The following is a 21,563-nucleotide window of genomic DNA, read 5'->3' as shown; positions in this document are numbered from 1 at the left end:
TTACCTAATCATTCTAGCAAGTATTTAAAAGGTTCATCATAATTTATTTACTTCCAAAGAACCAAATTACTCTTTTTTAGAAATAATTATATTCTTCTTCCTGTCAATAGACGTGTGTTTCCCTCCCAATTCATAATCAAAAAGTCTAAATACTGAGCTCTATCTCTGTAAGAAACACCTTTTTTTTTTTTTTTTTTTTTGGTGGCTGGCCAGTAAGGGGATCTGAACCCTTGACGTAGGTATTATAAAACTGAGCTCCAATCAACTGAGCTAACTGACCAGCTCAGGAGCACCATTTTTTAATGCAATAATATGGGTTCTCAGATGTCCACATAATGTCCAAGGAGAAAAGCATATTTTATATCATCTCAATTATGTTGTAAAAAATTAAAAGTACTTTGTTAGAAATGAAAAATATATACAACAGTTTTCACTAAAACACATCACGCCCCCCCCACCCCCACACTCATTCTTCATCAACCAGGGCCCCATTCTTAGAATTGTTCAATGAAGCCACTTAATAACCAACTATTTCAGTACGTAAAAAACATAACAAAAACTCACTGAGTAGTAATGTTATAAATTTTCTAAACTGGCAAAAATAGGCAGTCTTAAAAACATAAACGTTCAGCTGTACCTCATTAAAATGAAACCTCAGAGGGATTCCTCTTTGCTTTCCTTTTGTACCTACTGTTCTCTCACCACACATGTCTCCTCCTTAGCTACCTCCCCCAAAAGTTCTGAATGCTGTCTGGACCTATGAATTCATTTTTTTTTTTTTTATTCACTGCACAAATGAATGATCTAAAAGCTATTAAGAAAGAAGAATGTAATCCCTACCTAGAGAACTGGGGTTTCTTTGACAACAACAAAAAGACAGCAGGGAATGCCCATGCGTTCGAATATGCAAGAGGCTAGACCCAATACCTGGGGAAATTTATAAAGGATTTGTTAAAAAAAAACAACTTTTTAGGGCTGGCCCCATGGCTCACTTGGGAGAGCGTGGTGCTGATAACACCAAGTCAAGGGTTAAGATCCTCTTACCAGTCATCTTTAAAAAAAAGAAAAGAAAAAAACCTTTTTTCTGAGAAAAGATTACATTGATAGTTATCAAAATCATAAGGCCAATTTTCACACATGAAAAACAGCAGAAAGCTAATGAATTCTGCTCTGAGGTCCTATAGAATCAATACTACATTTAAATTTTAAATAAGGGCTGCAGCTGCTTCTAATTTGTACCCAAAACGGTATTACCCTAAGCAAACACAACCCACAGAGGATTAAAATTTTAGTAAGCTCTCTCAGTCAAGCAGATACTAAAGTACAATTATATTTGGCTCCTTGTAGGATAACTTATCTTGAATTTTAAGATAATTCAACTTTTACCTATTTAGTACAAAACAATCTGTATTTTCCTATATTAGGAAGTTTGGAATGAAATAATTTCTAAATCTGAGAGGGGATTAATTTGTACTAAGTAGTTTTCATGTGCCAGGCACTGTACTTGGTGCTTTGTAGCCTCGTAAGGAGCAGTAAATGTGCAAGGTGCCTGTCACAGCGATGGGCATATGGCAAGCACTCTGAGAGATCCCCTTCTTCTTTAAGCCATCTGGTAAGTTGTAGTATTATTGTATATTTTTAATGTTATAACAGCTGAGGCCAATAGAGGCTAATCAATTTATTCAAGACAATAACAGTGTTGACAATGAACCGAGGTCTCTTTCCAAAGCCTCTTTCTACTGGATCAACTCCCTCTTCCACGTATCCTATGGAGCGAACTACCTATACCTATCCATGTTCATTCAGAATATCACACAGTGTACTTCAAAAACTCCACTTCTAGTGTGGTTAGTACATTGTAATTACTTGGCTGTTGAATAAATGAGAGAATAAGTATATTATGTGTATATGTGTATATACACATGTACATGTGTATGTGTATATATATGTATGTATGAATACATATATACATCATTTTTTTCATACCCCCTGTCATTTGGAGACAGAGTATAAGTCAAAGTTCAGGAAATATAATCCCATATAATAATAACCATTACATCTTTTTTTACTAGCAAAAACATTCTGAGAGAGAAATGAGGAAATTCCTGGGTCCATTTTGCAGATAAGCAAAGGAAAGACTGACTCCAGATTCCCCAACTCAGAGTACCTACTGACTCGATATTCACTTGAATTAACATGTCATAAAGCTTTACATCACCTTTTAGAGTGTGCTGGCACTTTTTAAAAAGTAGTTTTGTGCCACTTTGCTTTATAAGTGTGTTATTCTGGACCGTGATACTTCATGGGAATATATTTTGAAAAGTTACACATACTTAACCTACAGAAGATGCTACCTTTAGCAAAATGCATGAATCACTGAAGCCCAGAAAAGTGTGAAAATGCTCCTTCCTAAGGAAGGTATCTGAATATCTCTGGTTTCCATGAACCTGTATAAGTTTCTGGGTGAATCCTAAGATTTCTGAAGCAGGCCATGTCCTCTCTGTGATCCCAGCTCTGTTTAGACCTGATTATACATGGGGGCTCCTTAGCCCCACTGGTGAGCCTAGGTTGGGAAGCAATCAGCTGAAAACTGGTTTCCAGTCATTTGTTTTTAGTTTATACCTCCAGCAAGGACTGGCTTAAATCTCTTGCTTCTCATGAAATTCTTTACTTCTTGCCTTCGCTGATTCCTTCCTTTGCTGACCTCATCAGTCATTCACAGTCTGTCATACCACATTATCTAGTGCATAATTATATTTTTGTACCACAATTATATTTGATTGTGTCAATACTGGCTCCCAATATGCACTTAAAGACCTTGCAAGCAGGGCCAATGGTCTATGTTTCTTTTGTTCCCCCTTCTTATATCTGCCAAAGGACAAGCCATGCTGTAGCTTTACCTAAAGACAATTTTTGATTGTCCTCTGCTGGAAGGTAGTGTGTTCATCTCTTGAGGTAACTGCCAATGATAGTTAAGTGGTATTTGTCTTCGGATAACACCCCTGCCTCAGTGGTAGTTTTGATAATGGCCAGTTGTAATTGCAAGTGCCATTTTACAGAACATTTTAAAAATTGGGAATCGATATGTATATATGTGTATGTGTCTACATGTGCATGTTCATGTTACATATGCAAAATATTTCACTTAGAAGGACTTTTGAAAAAGGTACTCTTTGGTCTGTAGTGCAGTGTTAAGCTCACTAATCATTTAGAAACGTTAAGGCCAATTCTATTCTTCATACTATATAAAGGAAGGGAAGATAAACATTCTCTTCTGTTTTCATTATTTGACTAATAAAAGAGAAACTAAATCCTTTTCTAAACTTTGGGCAGCCAATATGATATAAGGAAAGCCATCCTAATTCCCTACAGAAAAAAATGTGCTTCTCTGGCAGTAAGCCACAGCTGGAGCCCGGCAAAGGGAACAACTCATGTGCGCAGGCACCAGCCCTATCCATTTTCAGGGATGTGCTCCAAAATTCTGCAGGAAAGCAGCAGCCCAGACCCCAGAATAGTATGCTACCAATTTCAGCACGCTATTCCTTTGCCATGGCTGGTATCTGAATAGCACGCATAGTCCACCATGCAGCAACCACATCTAAATCATATACGCTTAACAAACTAATAGAACGCTAGTGGGAACCCAGTCTTTCCAGAGTCTACATTGTTTTAAGAATTAATGGACAGGGCAGCACCCGAGCCAATAGGGAAGGGGTCATTGTTCCTCTGAGCTCATCAGGGGAAAGAATCAGTTCTCTGCAAAAGCGCTCCAATGAGGGTCAAGGCTGTTAGAGCCAAGTGGCAAGAGTAATGGACCCAGTGTGCCTCTGTTTGCCCATCTGCTTCCCCTCATTGTACCACCAATTATCTCTGAGGTTTAAACGTGATAAGATATGGAAATAGTGGTCTGAAAGCATCGAGCCCCAACTGTGAACTAGATGATTTAGTTCTGCACATACACATAATACTCTGAAATGTAACTATATATTATCTCAATGACATATAGGTATCAATAAGATTAAAACTACATTTGCTTAATTTGCTTTATTCAGCACCATGCATAGAGCTATTAAAAGGTAAATGTTAATAAGTGTGCATCATTACAGTCAGATAAAGGTATTGATAATCAGACCAATTTTAAAAACATTTTTACTCTAAAAAAATCAGTTCATTTAGGAATGAGTAACTAACTGTTTTTGCTTTATTTTGATTTATCTAGATGATATCATTCTCCCCCTAGCTGTGTTCTGAGGCACATATTATTTTAGAAATTGCCACAAAAGAATGAGGAAGAGATCCCTCCTGATCTCCCCTTCAAATATTCGCCAACACAGCTACTCTTTTATATGTTTAAGATATAGAACCCCTCAAAAACATTTTGTTTGAAGAAAGGAATCTGATCCTATAATAAAAAATCCGAAAGTAATTTTTCTATATAATTATAAAATTCTGTGAAATTCTATAAAATGAAAAATATGAGGTGTATGTGATTTTAAAAAATTATATGAGGTTGTCTTGTATAAACATTACCTTTTAAAAAGTGATGACTGTGCAAGCAATGATATAAATATTGGTATTTGCACAGATATCCACTGCTCTCAGAGCCAACGTCCCTTACCCTCTCCATAACACCAGAAAATTCAGAAAATATTCAGAAAATAGACCTTTAGCTATATGTACATTTCTTAGATGTACAAACAAAAATGCAGAAGACAGTAATCAGATGGGAGTTATTTCTGAATGTCGTAAGCAATAAGATATAAAAGTTTTCAATAAGGAAAGTGAGCAAAATGAACTTTAAAGGCCAACGTTTATCTTTCTCAAAATCTGATTAGTCTCTAGTATCATTATATTAATACTTCTATCAATATCTTAATATTTATATTATTTTAGTTTAATTTTGGCTTTATACCTGCTCTACACTTAGATCTGGGTAGGTATAAATTACAAAACCAGTAACAGGAGAACACCTAACAAGACAACTTCAAGCAGGCTTGAAACATAGTGAGGAGCATATATGAACTTGTTTATAAAAAAGCTACCTATTTTATAATAAGCTACCTAATTTAAGGTTATAATTATGAATATTTGCATAATGAGGTTGGTATTTAATATCTGTACATGTCCAAATTATTCTTTGATTGAAAGATACCAGTATATCAGTTTTTAAAAACATTCACAGTTCTATGTAAAATAATAATAATAATATTAATAAATAAAGTTAATCAAAAAACCATTCACAGTTCTGTTATACTAACTTGTAACATTTTAGATGATTTAGTAAAGTGTTCTTTAAAAAAAAAATCTAGAATTAAAGAAACTCTTCCCACACCTTCAAACCCTACAGCCTTCATACATGTTCACAAAGAACACCTTTCAATAATTTTTCAAAATGCAGGTGTGCAAATTACTCCTGAAAAAGACAGGAGTCAAGTTTTCAGTATCCCCTGAACCACTGTTAAACACACCCCATAGCATTTTTCAGCTCATAAAACTTTTATGAGCTGAAAAGTTTCCTCAGATTTTTTTAACTGCTAACTACAGTTGCCCTCTAGCAGCAGCACCCTAAGTTGCTATTAAGATCCATTTGAGCAAATATAACATAAGTGTGTCCTGAGTAGCATGTTTTGTTTTACAGTAGTAAAAAAAAAAAAAAGTGAAGATTTATATGACTTGCTGAGTACAGGGAAAAATTATGAATACCTTGGTTTAGTGTAACATGGGTGGTATTTTGCTTACTTGGATACACAGTACACGTAAAGGTCGATTCTCTTCTTGTGAACAGATGTATACACATACACCAAAGATTTTCCAGTCTGGAAAATGTGCCTGGATACATAAAAAGGTTGGTTTTCCAGGCATATATGCACTTTTCCTTATTAATGTACACACCTGCCTTAGAACTCATTAACTGAACATCTGCTTTAGGGTTTTCCCTTGCCAAAGTTCAAAATGTTAGAAAATTAAATTCCTCATAGAAAACAAATAAAATTAATGTAAGTAAGCAGTTGGAGCTGAGTAAACCTCATTGTCTTATAAATACAATAAACAATGCCTTTAGTCTTATGGCAAATGGCATATATATAACACACAAAAATAGAGATGATTGATAGGTAGATAAATAGGTACATAGATAGATAGGTAGATAGATAATTACTCCCTAAACACATCACACATCACACACACACACACACACACACACACACACACACACACACACACACACACACACACACACACACACACACACACACACACACACACACACACGAATCCTGCCTGATGGGGATAAGCAAGTATTTCACAGAGTTTTCTGATCTATTATTATCAAGACAAAACAAAATTAGTTTGAAGGCAGATCATGGTCCCATCTTTTAGAAGTGGAAGAAAACAGAGGAAACACCTATTCATGTCTCCCAGGCCCAGCTGAATTAAATCCACAACACACATGTAAATATACACCTTTGTATAAATTGTTTCAGGATTATATTACTCAGACCCACCATTTTGAGAAACCATTTATAAACTTAGTTCTTTTTTTCTGATGACTGCCAGTTCTTCCAGGGAGATCGAGTTTCACTTTGTCCATTTTGTAATTTGATCACCTGAACCTTAACTCACAGTTTCCCATTTAGAACAGTTTTTAAATGCAAAACATTTTTACTGTATTCTATATTATTCAGCTTAGTATTACACTAACAACAGAGTAATATAAACTAAGAGAAATTTCTGCATAGTCTAAGTTTTTTTTTTAATTGTCAAATTAAATGTTGGTAATAATTTTTCATTTCTCTTCACTTCATTTTTTTTTTCACAATTATATTTTTTGTCCCTTTTCCAACTCTACTAACAGCAATCCTCATTCCTACTTCTTGGCAACTGTTCTCTTTCCTACTCCAGGTTTGAGACATGGAAAAGGAATTAGAAAAGAGGAAATACGTTATGGTTTCCAAGAAACAGCATCACTACAAGAAAATCACGGTCCGATCCTGGCCTCTTCAAACTGTATTGGGAAGTGGAGATCAACTTTAATACTCTGGGGATATGTTCTCTGCCATGCAAAAGCTTTTACACTGAGAAAATTCTGGACAGTAGAAGCCTACAGAAGCCATGAGGTTTGTATCTACAGCACTGGATGCCAAACGACTTGACAATAAAGTGAGAGTTTGTTTCCAGCAGGTGCACTCCTGAGCATTCTGAGGATAGCATCACTCTGCAGAAAAATGACATACTGAGGGGAATATTCCAACAGTAAGAGAGAAACCCTGCTAAAAAGACATTCTTCTACTCAGGCTTCTCAGAGCCAAGTTAAGGAAAAATGAATAAGTTATTCATTTAATCCTTATATTAAAACTAGAATAAAGCAGTGATCTTAATTTCTAAATAAAAAAGAGACAATTGATCTATTGAACTGTATGAGAGGTCTTCAAAAAGTTCATGGAAAGATTCATCTGATCTTTTCATTCCATTTTTCCATGAATCTTTTGATGAGCCCTCAAATGTACTCTGTTTTCTCAACTTAGCTTACCAAATTTAAAAGATGGTGTGGTCTCACCTTCAGGCAGGAATAAGTTATGTTTTATAATGACAATTGCAAGTATTAACCAATGTGAAGAAATCATTTACAGGAATTCTGCTAAAGAGCTAAAATATTTGAGTAGACTAGAAGGCATGACGAATATAAATAAAATATATAAAATAAATAAAATAAAATATAAATTTAAAAAGGTAAAATAATTAAATCATAAAATAAACAACATTACAGCCTGGATTTTAGGAAACAAAGGTAATTCTTACAAATCCACCTCCTGAAATTATGTGTAATACAATGAATCAGAGCACTGCCTAGAACTGAGTCAGATTGTATTTTTAAAAGTAATTAAAGCCGCACTAAAATACCCAAAAATATCAGTTTAAAAACTATAGACCTGTTACCCATCCCACAAGTCATATAATAAACCTGCAGAATCCTAGAAAGGAAAAACCAAAGCAAATCTTTAGATGTCTTTCTGTCAACCTTAGGGATATGCAAAATTGTTTTAGCTGTTCACATGGTAAGTACTGAAGGTTAATAGTTAAAGACCAATGGAATGTTAACATGGTCTAGTGCTACACTTGAGTAGTAATGCATGGAAAGACACTGAAATTAAAACACTTTGTTCTGCATGTTCTGAAGTGATGTAACAGTGATGATTTGGTTATATTAGATGACAAAGCAGGGCTTCTTATGACTTTTAAAATAAAATTGTAACTAACATTCTTCCAAATTGTTTAACATATTCTTCCAATTCTTGCACAAATATATGAAGCTAAAACTTGTTTCACACTCCAGTTGTCTTCTAATGGCAGCATTTGGTATGTTGATTTTTTTTTTCCCAAAAGTAATTTTCAAGATAAAATGCCGATTGCCTTGAATGGTGTGTCTAGGAAGCAAAGACTTACCTGTCTTGTTTTCTCTGACCTCAATAATAAAAATATTTATGTCAGGGTGGACTTTTGTCCCCTCTGGGGGTTGTGGAGTCGAAAGGGCCTGAGTTCCAAAGTCCTCTTTGCCTTCCCTTGGGGGTGGTCTTGTTGGCTGTGCAGCAGCAGGTGTACTTGAAGTTGTGAAATACTCTCTATCAATATCGGTTTCTGTTTCCTTAGGTACGATATCATCCAGTGCTGTGGGAGGAACATGAGATGTTGATTCTCCAATGATCACCAAGTCACTGGTTGTTTCTTCACCAGGCTCCCTGTCAATGAGAGGTGGTTTCTCAGTGGATGCTGTAGACGGCTTGAATGCTGAGGTTGTGTGAAGTCTGTCTACTGAACTGAAGGCAGCAGTGGTATCACTTGGAACTGTGGCTTTAATTGTTGAAAATCCTGGGAGTTCTGTGGCTTTGGGCTTTTCAAATAATCCTGAGCCTAGATCAGTATGATATAGGGATGTTTTCTCTCTTTTCTCAGTAGTGGTTTCCTCTATAAGCTGGGTAACATGGGTACTGAAAGGACTCAAAGGTGATACAAATTCTGTTGGACTACTCTCTTCTGTTTCATATTTTTGTTCAGGCCCTGGACTTAAAGATACTTTTGGCCTGATGCTTGGTGTTTGTGTTATCACTTCATCCAGTTCTGCTTTGTGCTCAGTTACAGCACCAGGTGGATAAGACATACTGTACTCAATTTTTCCAACTGGAGTTGTTTCTGAAACTGGGACCCTCTCAGAACTCGTGACCAATCTATCTTCAGAGACTGTATATACGGATCCAATGCCCTCTTGTTCATCTAGTGGTGGTGTCGCCTCCTTGGGGGTGCCAGCTGTAGAACTGAGAGCAGGAACTGGTTTCTCCGTAGTCTGTTCTTTCCAAAGGAGTTCTTCCTGAGTTGTTCCCTGTGTGATTTCTGTTGTTCTCATAGTTTCAGGAGAAATAGTTGCTTCAAGGTGAGTCTGATCAATGACACGTATGTCTTGAGAGGGTTCACCTAGAATTTCACCTTCTGATGGAACAGTAGATACTAACACTACCTTGGGAATTACAGAAAGAGGAGTGGTATGGGAAGTGTCTACATAAGTAGTAGGCTTCCGGGTGCTACTATAATTAACAAATGCCAATCTTTCCACATCTGAAGTATGTATGAATTGGTGGACAGTAGATACTGGCTGAGAGACGTCCACATCTTCTCCTTCGTCCAAAGCACTTCCTTCTGTGGCTGCATAAACAACCCGGCCTTCTGTGCTTGTGATAGATGCAAGTCTTTCTTCAGTTGTAGAATCTCTCAAAGTTGACTTTTCTGAAATACCAGTTGATGTAGTTGGCTGAAATCTAACTGTGAATTTCCCATGGTCTCTTAAGTCTTCCTCAGGAACCTTCTCTAACGGCTTTTGAGTACTATCGGGAATAAGAGTAAATTCATCTCTTCCATCTTCAGTGACACCTGGGATTTCTTTATCCTTTCCATTCACTCCCATAGTGGTGAGTAAAGCAGGAGGCAGTTTTGGAGAGCCTGCATGTTCTGTGTACTCGAAAGGCTTTGATGTTGTACTGTCTTCATCCCATGACCATTTTGATACAGCAACCACCTCTGCACTTAAAGTACTGTGAGTCAAAGGCACTGTTGTAATATCTTCATCAGTTTCTAGTCCAGTCAGAGTTGTCATGAAGTCTTCCTCCACATCTCTCGCTTCTGTTGGTTCCACACTTAACTTTGTTGTTGTCAGTGCTGGCAAATCAAAAGATTTGGTCATTTCCACAGAAGACTCTGTAAAATGAATTGGCTCTGAGAAAGATGTAGAGAGCTTCACTCCAGAGAAGACTTCTTCTTCTGTTTTTCCTATAAATGGATATTTAGTGATCTTTTCCTGTATTTCATAATCTGTATAAGCATCTGTTGTCACCTCTGGTCTTAGTGTTTCTGTTCTTTCTGTTCCTTGTGTCATTTCTGCTTGTGGAGAGGGATAAATAATTGTGGATATTCCCTGTACTAATATTTTATCACCAGAATAAGGAAACAATTCTACTTCTGTATGACGCTGTGATGGAAAAGGTGTAGTAGACTGATACTGGCCAAAAAAGGCTTCGGTTATCCTGCCGTCAGTTTGTTTCTCTTCCCAGTTGTCCATGGAGGATCCATCACTGTCAGGCACAGTTACAGGTGAAACAACTGTGGATGCTGAGACGGACTTCAAGTCCTCTAGTTGAATGCGGGTGGTGTCTTCTGAAGTCTTCGACACTGTAATGACTTCAGGTATTTGGCTAAAGACCAAAATGCTCTGACCAGATCTGAGTGTAAGTGTTCTGTCTTCACCGTCATCTTCTCCCAAGGTGAATCCATAGCGACTTGTGGTTACCAATTCAGAAATAGTGCTTACTGTTTTCTTTCCAGTTTTGGATTCCAGAGTCATTCTTGTAGGTTCAAATGGTGTTTTGGTCACAGAGAATTCCTTGGAAGGAATGTGCTTTAAGACTTCCATAGATGTTACCAAGGGACCCACTTCTATTTGTTCAATCTGTGTAACTGATTCTTGAGTTTGCGTATCTTCCATAACATCATTCCATGAATCAGTAGCATGATGAGAGAAGACAGTTGTACTTTGGAGCATGTCTTCCTTAATTTCAGGTATGTCTGGCTTTCTAAATGGTCCTGAAGCAGAAGGTGAGTAGTAGTCCATATCCCAAGTCTTCTTGGTACTCCCAGCAGGGGTAGGTAATTCAGTGGCTAATCTGTGTGTGACAGCCTGAGGTTGGACTGTAGCTTTCTGTTCAAAGTCTACTATACTTCCCACAGGGGGGAACTTTGTTGTAATGATAGGTAATTCACTGACTAAAGGGATAATTGGTGTAGTTCTGTCAGGTACCATTTGTGGTTCTTTGGATAAACTGGAAGATGTAGTTTCCACGAGGATATTCAATTCGATGGTTGTAGCCTCTGATATATTCTGTTTAGCTAGAAAAATAATTTCAAAGAGTTGATTAGACAAGTCACTAGTAAAAAGTTGCATGTCCAGTTTGTCAAGTGCTGGTGTGTATTTTGGGGTGACTGAAAAGTGTTTTGTAATGAAGAGGAGTCTAAAACCTATACTTAAATTAACCCAAAGACAGGTCATTAAACAACTAATAGTCACAAATTGGTCAGTTGTTTTGTAAGGGTTATCACTGCTTTTACCCATAGATAAGAATGACTGTTCTAAGTCAAGGAAAATGAATATTGCATAGTTTTAAGATAAGGAAAAAACCAAAAATATATAAATGCAGAGTTTGGGTGCAGTAGATAATTTATCGGAAACTACAGCAGCAACTTGAAGCTTAACAGAAAAATTTAGTACTATTATTCTGGAGGCTTCTGCCCCCTGCCTCTAGCTTTCTCCACACACTCCCTCCTTCTCAATCTGCATAGCATCTCAGGGGACAGGGAGTGTCTCAGATTGCAAAACAACAAAAAAGCCACATCAAATGTAACTGAGCCGCATATAAAGAATTACATTGTCCATAATGTGGAGACTTTCATAAAAACAGGATATTCAACTTTTTAAGACCACTCTTCACTTGATTCCAGGTGTTGGACATTTGTCTTCATCTTCTTTTCAACTCTGTAGTGTAGACTTGTTTCTAATAAATTATAAAATGTGTCTGGCAGAGGTTGGTTGGCATTAGTTGTAGTTCTACATTTGGTTCTATGTTCTATACACTATGTTTGTACCTCTTAAGGGTCTTGCTTCCAGGCTTACTTTAGCATGAGACACAAATGTAGAACAGGAAGTAAAGTACCCACATGATGTATTTTAGGTTTGTAATTACAAATCACTGGGAACAACCCTGAGCATCAGAAAGAATGGGCTCAGGCAATATAAAGTAACCTGTCATCCTAAAATGCTACATTACAATGCCGCCAGATTCACAGAGAATGCCTGCCCTGTATAAAGAAATTAAATTGTGTACACAAGTCACAGTGTTGTAAACAATTTTCTTGTCAATGCAGGGAAAATGCAGCAGCCTAGAACAAAAATATCGTATTTTTTAAAAAATCAGTACATTAACACACACACACAAAAATCAGTATTTTCAAAAACCAAAAACTAGTTGCCAGTCAACTCTGAAGAAGCTGTTCTGAGGAAACCTGTAGTGATTGTTTTGCTACATCCCATATGACTTAAAGCTAGTTGTTTGTATAAATAACCCTGATAAAAGTTGTCATATCTGAAGTATCTATAATATCTTGTTTCTTACTTTTAGTCATCCCCTTAAAAAACAAAATTGGATACCTCTTAGCTCCATCTGCTCTTTTAAAACAACGATAAACTGCTGTGACTTTGTTGTAGTCAGACTAGGGCTCTAACAGGTTCCTTATTTTCTTGTCTGGCATATGCTGTTATTAGCTGTGGCCATTCCCCAGACCATTTAAAAGCCCAGATCCATCAATCTTATAATGTAAACTTGGTGGCCATTTATATCATGGTGCATTTAAATACTCTTTAAAGCCTGTCACTATTTTTCCTTTTGTATGAAAATAAAACTAAACAACAAAAAAGTTGAAACATGAAATAACCTTTAAAACATGTTAAATAACCTTTTCCTCCCCCTTTATTAAGAAAAGTATTTCCTGTATTCATTTGCTAGAAGCAGCATTGGTCTATTTTGATTGACACAACAACTTAAAGACTCAAAATACGGCTGACTATTTTTCTTTTAATTCAATTCTCTATCCTCTGAAATTCCATAGCCGTTACCTCACTTAACTGCCAAATTTTGTTTGTCTTATAACTGCATTCTTTGGGGAAATAGTAAAAAATACATACAGAAAAACTTCCCATGGAAACATAACATAAATGCTTAGAAAAGTACATATTAGAGAAATTTTAATCATATTATTATTAATAACAAAAATATCTAATTTTACTTTTTCCCTCTGTGTATTTGCATGGCTGATAGAATTAATCTAAAAGGAGGTGATGCTACATTAGGGCCAAACAAAGGGCCTATGAATCAGGGTTTCCTATGTTCTGAATCAAACTGTCTGCTAGCAACTCTCAACAATGCTATGAAAATATTTTTATAGTGTTTTAAAAATGGACTCAGGTTTTAAAAACTAAATAATTGTACATCACTGTCACTTGTTACTGTATAGCTTGCTGTTGCCTTCCTCTAGCCCGTTGCATCGTAAAGTAATAGCAACATGTCTCAGAGAATCTGCTTTACAAAGCCAGGATTTATGTGACTTTGTTTCCAAAAACAAGAGTTTTCAGTAATTTTAGAGTCCTGTTTAAAAAGTCTGCTTATAATTAAGTTAATTAGTTCTACTACTTGGAATGGAAAACCTGACTTCCTTTTGGGGTTGGGTGGCTTTTTCGTCAACTTAACAGCTGATTTTCATCATACTTCAGTGTATCTGATCCTCTGTGCCATTTGTTTCAGCCATTCCAAGAAAGGGAATAATTTTAAAAAGTACAAATATCTACCAAGAGATATCTTAATAAATATCACTATTAATGATGACTATTATAAAGGTAAAAACACAACTCGATTATTCTAAAAGTGTCCTTTCAGAAGGTGCATTCACATGGAGAAGTTTTGGTCTTGGAAAACTACCAGTGTTTCTTCAACTTTATTATTGAGGAAGCCAGCAAAAATCATCATGTTTCTTTTCCCACAAAAGTTTCCTTCCAATCTTTGCAGCTGTCTGCCACACAGATGTTTTACATCACTATACTTACGGTATTTTATGTCAAATGGACTATCTTCTCTGTGTTTCCGTTGTGAGACATGAGGCAGATTTTCCCAATAAAATATAAAACCCCTATTCGTAGAATGATAGTCAATTTAACGCATACTCATACTGTCTACATTATACAGAAATGACTAATTTTAACTTTGTATTATATTTGTTATATGCAAATAAATGTAAACATGGGGAGAAATTCAATAGGTTGATTCTGGATTCATGGTTGGGGAAAGCGAAGAAGTTAGAACAATGGGATTAGAATTCGAATATCTTTTAAATGTCTTATAAGTGATTGAACACAGATTTAAAGTTCAATAAATAGGAAAATTTTCTGAAATAACAACGAAGGCTTAGCTTTGGCACCTGTGGGCAGATTACGATCTAGGGCATGAAAAAAGATAATGAAGTGACCACAGGTTGGCAGGCCAATTTTAAAAGTGAAATGATATATAAGATAGTATATTAGGTGGTGGGAACTAATTTGGCCTTCTCTCAGACCACTATTTCAAGTTCCAAATTTAATCAAACAGAGGGATATGAAAAACAATGAAGGTTCAAAGCAAGATCACATGGAGGATTAGAGGTTTAGAAACTGAAATTACAAGACAAGGAAATTGCTTCAGTTGGAAAAGATGCTGACAGACAACTAAACAATTGTGTTCACAACAGAAATGGCTGTTATTTAGATTTTGGTCTCCAACTTAAAAAGGATATATGGGTTTCTAATACAATGAACTTAAGATAATTAGAAAAACTATCTGAGAGTTATGGTCACAGAATATTACAATGGGTTTTCTATGAAACATGTCCTATCTTTCTCTCCTGGAAATCATTAATAACATCGAATGAGAGATTATTATGAGTCTGGAATGGTTTTGATTCACTTAAAACTTAGGGATGTATGAGGTGATCTTTCAAAGCCCTGTGTAACTCTCACAGAACTTGCTTAATTTTGAAGTCAGAGAAAAATAAAAAGTAGAAAATTTAGTTTAATTATCAAAGAAAAATACACAGAAAAACTTCATTTCATAAAGACATTAGATTACCTGTTTTCAAATCTATTTAGCAAGAATAGATTCTAATTATATTTATTATCAGCCATTGTTAATGTTCTATTCAGTGACTTTATAAAGAAAAGGGAATTACAGAAAAGGAGGATTTAACATTGTTCACTCATCAAACAGCTTTAAAAAACACTTCCTACATTTAGTAAAAGTAAACAAGAAAAATATGGTTATATTTCCAGATTCCTGTACTTAACCAGACAGCTGTACATCTCTGAAATCACTTTGGAATTGTAGCTGAGGCCACAGCTCCTACAAACTTTACCCAACAGAATCTAGTCACTTCTTGACTATGTGGGAAAACTGGACATCAGTCAGATCATTTTGAGAATATTTTTCAAATTCTTTAAAAATATATACTTTAAGGAATCCTCGAAAAGGGAGTTAAAATTTTAGGGAAGCTACTGACATTGTGTGTGGTTTAAGGAAGGCTTTTATGTTATGGCTAAACTTTTTTAACCTTTTATGTGCTAAATGAATTCTGGATATGATAAGATCTTAGAGAAGAAATAAACAAGAATCTAGCTTCTAGCTTAGGTGAGGGAAAAAAATATGAATCCATTATATTTTCAAGTTACATACATTTCAATGAATTAGAAAAAAAGAAGCCATCCTTCTTTCAAATTTTTTTTGGATTTTATGTAGATTTTTAGTATCTGGTTATTCTATCTGAATCTAAGTACTTTGTTATTTTATGCATTCCTGTGAATTCTTCATTTAATAAATAATTTAAAACACATCAGGATGAATTCTTTAATAACACTCTTTGTGGTTATACACAGGCTTTGATATAAATTTTACCCTCGGGGGAAAAAGGTGTTTAAAAGTTTTCTAGTGCCAGTTTTATGAAGGACAAGAAAATATCAGGTAAGGTAGTTGAGCTGGATAATTCTACTCTTTCTCTAATTTAACCTCTCTGACCCCTTCCCCCTACATACCAACCTGATTTTGTTTCTTAATCACATCACTAACTTAATGTAAAACTGATTTTAGAGCCTGAACTACTTGAAAATTCCTGTTGTGAGACTATGGCTTAAAGGAATGTTTATCTGTCTACTCTGTTGTTGTTTGTTTTCCCGAAAATGATTAAGAAAGATGTTTTCTGTTGTTTCAGGGCCTGAGAACAAACGCTAGTGTTTTCTATGGCCTTTTATGGATCGGCCAGCTTGTGTCAAGCTAACACACAACACATGGGTTTAACACTCAGAAAGTTGAGACTGAGGAAGAAGATCCAAGTAGAGGCATCTTAGCTGGAAGACAGACGTATGTGAAATCAAACCTTTTTGTTGCACTAACATCTCTTCTGCTGACATTACAGCTCTGTCTTTTTTTGTTGATGAAAAAACTGCCTGTGTATTTCACTTTAGAAACCAATTATGTAATAAGCTAGTAGATTTTTCTATTCATTCTAGCTACATACTGCTATAACAAGATAAACTGGAAACTTAGCAATTTTTACTATATTTCAATATAACCTGACTGTCTTGGACATACCTAAGGTCAACAAAAATTCTGTGAAATCTTGTTTAGCTAGCACAATATAGATTATACAGTAAATATTATAATGAGACTCTGAATTACTCTTGTTTAATTAAGCATACCACAATTATGACACTATATCAGGTGACTAGTGTTGCTAAAATAATTTAAGGACATCTAAAAAATTTAAATAATTATATCACTAATGTTGAGAAATGCTACGTAAGACAAATTTTAAGTAGTAAACCTAACTGAAGATAGCCTATTACGTTGCACATTGCAAAGAACATACATTATATGCAAAGAACACATACAATACTATAGAATTAATCAGTAGAAGGCACATATTTCCATTACTCAAAATAAAATGAGATAAATAGAGATTTTTATTGATAGTGTGGTTCATTTTTAGGTAGCAATAAAACATTGTGATTATCCATGTCAGCTCCAAGTACTCACCTGTGATTACTGAAATTTAAATTTTCCGTCATTTCAAAGAGTGGTACCAAACAAAGATTTAAAAAACAAAATTTAAGGATTTAACTCAGCCACAGTCGGCCTCAGCATTATAGCACCAACAACCTAATTGCATTTAAGGACTGCAATTAATATAAAATAAACTACTCAGAAATACTTTCTGTGGTTCTGGGCACAACAGGCACAGTTCAGGCCTTAACCTGGCATTTCCTCATCCCCTCTAAAAATCCACTTGTCAAAACTTCCTGTTTTAACCACATTGCTGCTGTTCAGTTTGCTTGCTTTTGAAGGTCACTGAACTGTTTCCATTCCGTGCACACACTGCAACACATGGGATCCACTCCAATGGCTAGTTGAACCTCAATGCATGCCTTCGAAGTAGGTTTTTTTTAAAACTGTAATTTTTTAAAAGGTATCAAACACTTACGTTTAAAGCAGTAGGCATCAAATCTGCTATCAGGGGGAGGGAAGCCTGTCTGGTTCTCAAAACGATACAGGGTTCTCACCCCAAGTAGACCACCTCCACACTGGGCCCTGGCCACAGTCACAGGGTGGCGTACGCTGGCGTCCGACAGCCACCCGTAATCGCACTGGTCAAAGCCGTTCCTCCAAGCCGCTTGGAGCTCCCCCACCGTCGCCAGCCTGGCGTCCTGGTTTTCACACTCTTCTGCAGCCTCCTCAAAGGTGAATTTAATGGGAGCAGTGATGTGAAACACATCACCTGGAATAAGAAAGGGAGGGGAACGCTGAGATTACTACTCATTCCTTTTCTGTTTTGATAAATGCGCATGTGTGGTGTGGGGCGGGGGGAGGGGTATGGCAGGTAACACTTTATGGTGAGGTAGCAGTTTCTGATACTTTAAGGCAGAAAACACAATGGTTATCTAACTTTGTTATTATTAATATATAGTAATAAATAACATATACCAGAAAAGTTTTGTTCTATACACACAAGGGGTCTGCAAACAGTTCATGGAAGGGTTCATATTATCTTTTCATTCATTTTTCCACAAACTTTTTGAAGTACTCTCGTGTGTGTGTGTGTGTGTGCGCACAGAAGCAGTCATCTGATAATGAAGTTAAAATAAATTATTTAGGATGAACAAATCCTTCCAAGTGATTCTTTGGATTACTGTCCAGGAACTTTCTCTTTAATGAAAAGAGACTGCCATGTCCTTACTAGCACTCCATGCTGTACGGAACTGCCACCAATGTAATTCCACTTTGTTTATCCTAAAATCGAATAGTAATCCTCTGACCTCCCCCCCTTATGGTAGGTCACTACCATCAAAATGATTAATTCCCATTAAATCAAACAACTAAATAAGAGAACCTCCAGGAGATTGAAGACTGGAAGGGATAGGAGCAGTACGTAGTGCTATTTCCCACCCTCTTGTCCCGGGTGCAGGTTGCCCTGATGGTTATGCAGGTGTGGCCCCACAGGAGCACAGGGCCAAGGCTGCATGGGGACCAACATCAGCTCCCACCCATCCAGCCAAAGGGACCCAAGCCCCTTTGGAGGAAGCCTTTTTCTCTACTTGCTCTACCCAGAGAGGATACCTTTTGGAATCTGTGTGTGTGTGTGTGTGTGTGTGTGTGTGTGTGTGTGTGTGTGTGTGTGTGTGTGTGTGTGTGTGTGTGTGCGCTTTTTTAAAAATTCTCACAAAGACACCATAAGTGCTAGCTATATTCAAGACACTTTTACTATATATTTGCTGATCGATTAACAAGGAAAGGCTGGACATGTACTTTGTTCATTAACAGGTCCACTTAGCAGAGGGTATATTCATTGTCATTTAACATGTTACAATAAAATATTCTAGAAATTTCAGAATTTGTTAAATTGGAATTTTACTTGGGTAACTAACAATTTGCTAAAATTAACTCAATTCCGAGGAAAAGATGCTTTTCACATATAAGCACAAGTGGCTAAAAGACAGAGGCAGAATTAGAGAACATCTAAGCAAATATAGCAGTCAGGAGGAGAAATAAAAAATGAGATAGAGAAGATGCTAAAATATTGATAGCTTATTATTGTAGCAGCTGTGGGCCCTGTCTACATCTCACCAAGGCTGATCTTTGACTCTATGATATATTAGACAGGGATGTGAAGAGCTCTCATGATTTGGATCTTCACCTGACTAAATCGAGATGTAACAAGCAATTGTTTAAAATGAATAGTGCCATTACTTCTCTGAGTGTGTGACAGCTTTATAAAACAAGAAAAATTCGTCATGGGAAAAATGACCAAGGCACACATAACACCTTTTATCACTATAAATCTCAAATTGCTACTAACAAAACAAAGCCAAATCCCAATTAAAAGCTATTTGAGGAAGAGAAAGAAAAATTAAATGCATCTACTGAAAAAAAGGTGGTAGAGGTGGCAGTAAGTTTTTATACTTAATTATCTAGTTTGGCAAAGGACAGTAATCTCAAATCCAAAAATACACTGTAAGAACAAGTTCCCCCTCCCCACTCCCATAATGTCTCCCTCCTTAAAACATTTTTAAATAGTAAGGGCCACAGTACGAGTTACATAGTATGTATTCAATAATATTTGTTGAATGAATGGCATTTCAAATCCTTGTTAAGAAACGAGGTGTTCTTTTTCTTCCATACTTCCAAAGCAGCACATTAAATAAAGCAACTCTGTTGCACAGCCTTGGGTAGCTGCTGCTGCCTGCAACAGGCATTTTGTGTCACCTATGGACCTGGCTCAAAGCAACATGGACAGAAGCAGACGAGAAAGTACATCACCCCGAGCAGCCTCCTTCACCTCAGTGTCACACTGCATTTAGGCTTGAAAGGGACACAAGTGTGAAAGAGGGTAATGTGCCAAGACTTCTCCCTCAAAGTTAGAAAGCTTGACCTGTTATTACAGCTGGAGTGTAAGTTTTGTTGCCTTAGTTTCCCGCATGTGAGACATTTCTACATTGAGGCAAAACTACTATTCCCCTGATCAAAACAGTGATCAGCCAACCAGAGAAGGGCAAAGAAATATAATCCACTGAGTAAAACTTCACTTCTCCAAATAGCACTGTTAGTCTTTATGTAGCAGAACATCAACTTCTCCAAATCGGACCAGCCCAAAGGGCTTATGAGGCAAAATGACAGTGTGATTTCATGGGTAACTGGTGTTCCAGTTTTAAACAGCAAACATGTTTGGGGTATTAAAGGAAAGAAAGGTTTCAGTAGGTGCTGAGAGGTTACAAAGGGAATTCCCTTTTAATTATTAAATCAATTCAGACCTACCTATAGAACTTTTCTACAGAAACACTTGTTGACTCTGACTTTAATTTAATTGTTTGGAAGAGACGATTTCCATTTACCTATTCAATACCCATAAAATAATGATTTTACTACTTTGATAAAATTGTTATCCCTAAGACCTCCTATTTTCCTTTTCCTTTATATGTAGGAACTTTTCAAACACTGCAAAGAAAAAAAATTTTTTTAATATTGAAAGAAACATCACCATTATGTTTCACGTAACTCAGAGAGGAAAAGGAAGATTTCACTGGAATCAACTGAGTTTGCCTTAAGGTGAGGATTGAAAGCACTCACTTACAAAGATAATGTGTGGTTATCACACACAGCATAATTGTTGTTCATTTCAGAATAATGAAAAAAGGAAAAGAAAAATGTTTACTTAAACTTTGTTCCAAAGAATAATTACATAAGCCTTCCTGAGTCATGTATTGAGCTATGTTCACCTCAAAAACTTTATGATATAGTGAAGCATCTACACTATAGAGTTATTTCAGTATGTCTTTAATCTCTTATTATTAACCATCAACCTACACCAATGTGGTAAGTTAAATGTTCTAACTTCTGTCCTGTCTACATATCAACCTACAAATATTAAGGCCAGAACATCTGTACATGGATCTGTTTCATGGAACAGTTTGAAAACATTGCTCTAAAGACATGTGTGTTTCAATCAAGGAGAGGAATCTCAATTGATTTACAATAAACATAACTTGGTATTAAGTTTCTGGTAGTCTATGTGTCAATCTGCTCAAGACAGAAGCAGAGTGAGTAGACCAGGTAACCAGACAGAAACAAAGCAGGAGAGTTCAAAACACAGTGTATAAGAAGTTAATTGCCTCCCAGTTGTGTAAAAGATTGCAAGTGAGCAAAAAAGAAAATAGGGCAGAGCAGGGAACTCTGATGAAGTGTCTAAGACAGCAATTTAAGCCAAACACGAAGGAGCTAATTTTTTAAAAAAGAAGCTCCATTTTGCAAAAAGTAAACGAAGGTACAGCAGATAAAAAGCAGCAGGCTTTTTCCGCAATAATAAATTACAGGAGCAAGTCTTTTAATCCCATCTCCCACAGAGAA

The 21,563-nt window shown here is 36.3% G+C and overlaps 1 protein-coding gene across 4 annotated transcripts in view; it reads right to left on the bottom strand.

Annotated features, from left to right (window-relative positions):
- Positions 1-21,563, bottom strand: part of VCAN (versican) — a 97,598-nt gene that overhangs the window by 55,648 nt on the left and 20,387 nt on the right. For 2 of the 4 annotated variants that reach the window (XM_063086464.1, XM_063086466.1), the window contains exons 5-6: positions 17,647-17,940; positions 8,443-11,427 (exon numbers count right to left, since the gene is read on the bottom strand). In XM_063086464.1, the coding sequence (XP_062942534.1) occupies positions 8,443-11,427; positions 17,647-17,940 (3,279 nt within the window). The remainder of the gene's footprint in view (positions 1-8,442; positions 11,428-17,646; positions 17,941-21,563) is intronic. The other 2 variants (XM_063086465.1, XM_063086468.1) reach the window with 1 other exon arrangement.

This window comes from Cynocephalus volans, chromosome 2 (genome assembly GCF_027409185.1).
Source record: "Cynocephalus volans isolate mCynVol1 chromosome 2, mCynVol1.pri, whole genome shotgun sequence".
NCBI classification, from domain to species: Eukaryota; Metazoa; Chordata; class Mammalia; order Dermoptera; family Cynocephalidae; genus Cynocephalus; species Cynocephalus volans.
This window is presented reverse-complemented; position numbering and strand designations above follow the sequence as displayed.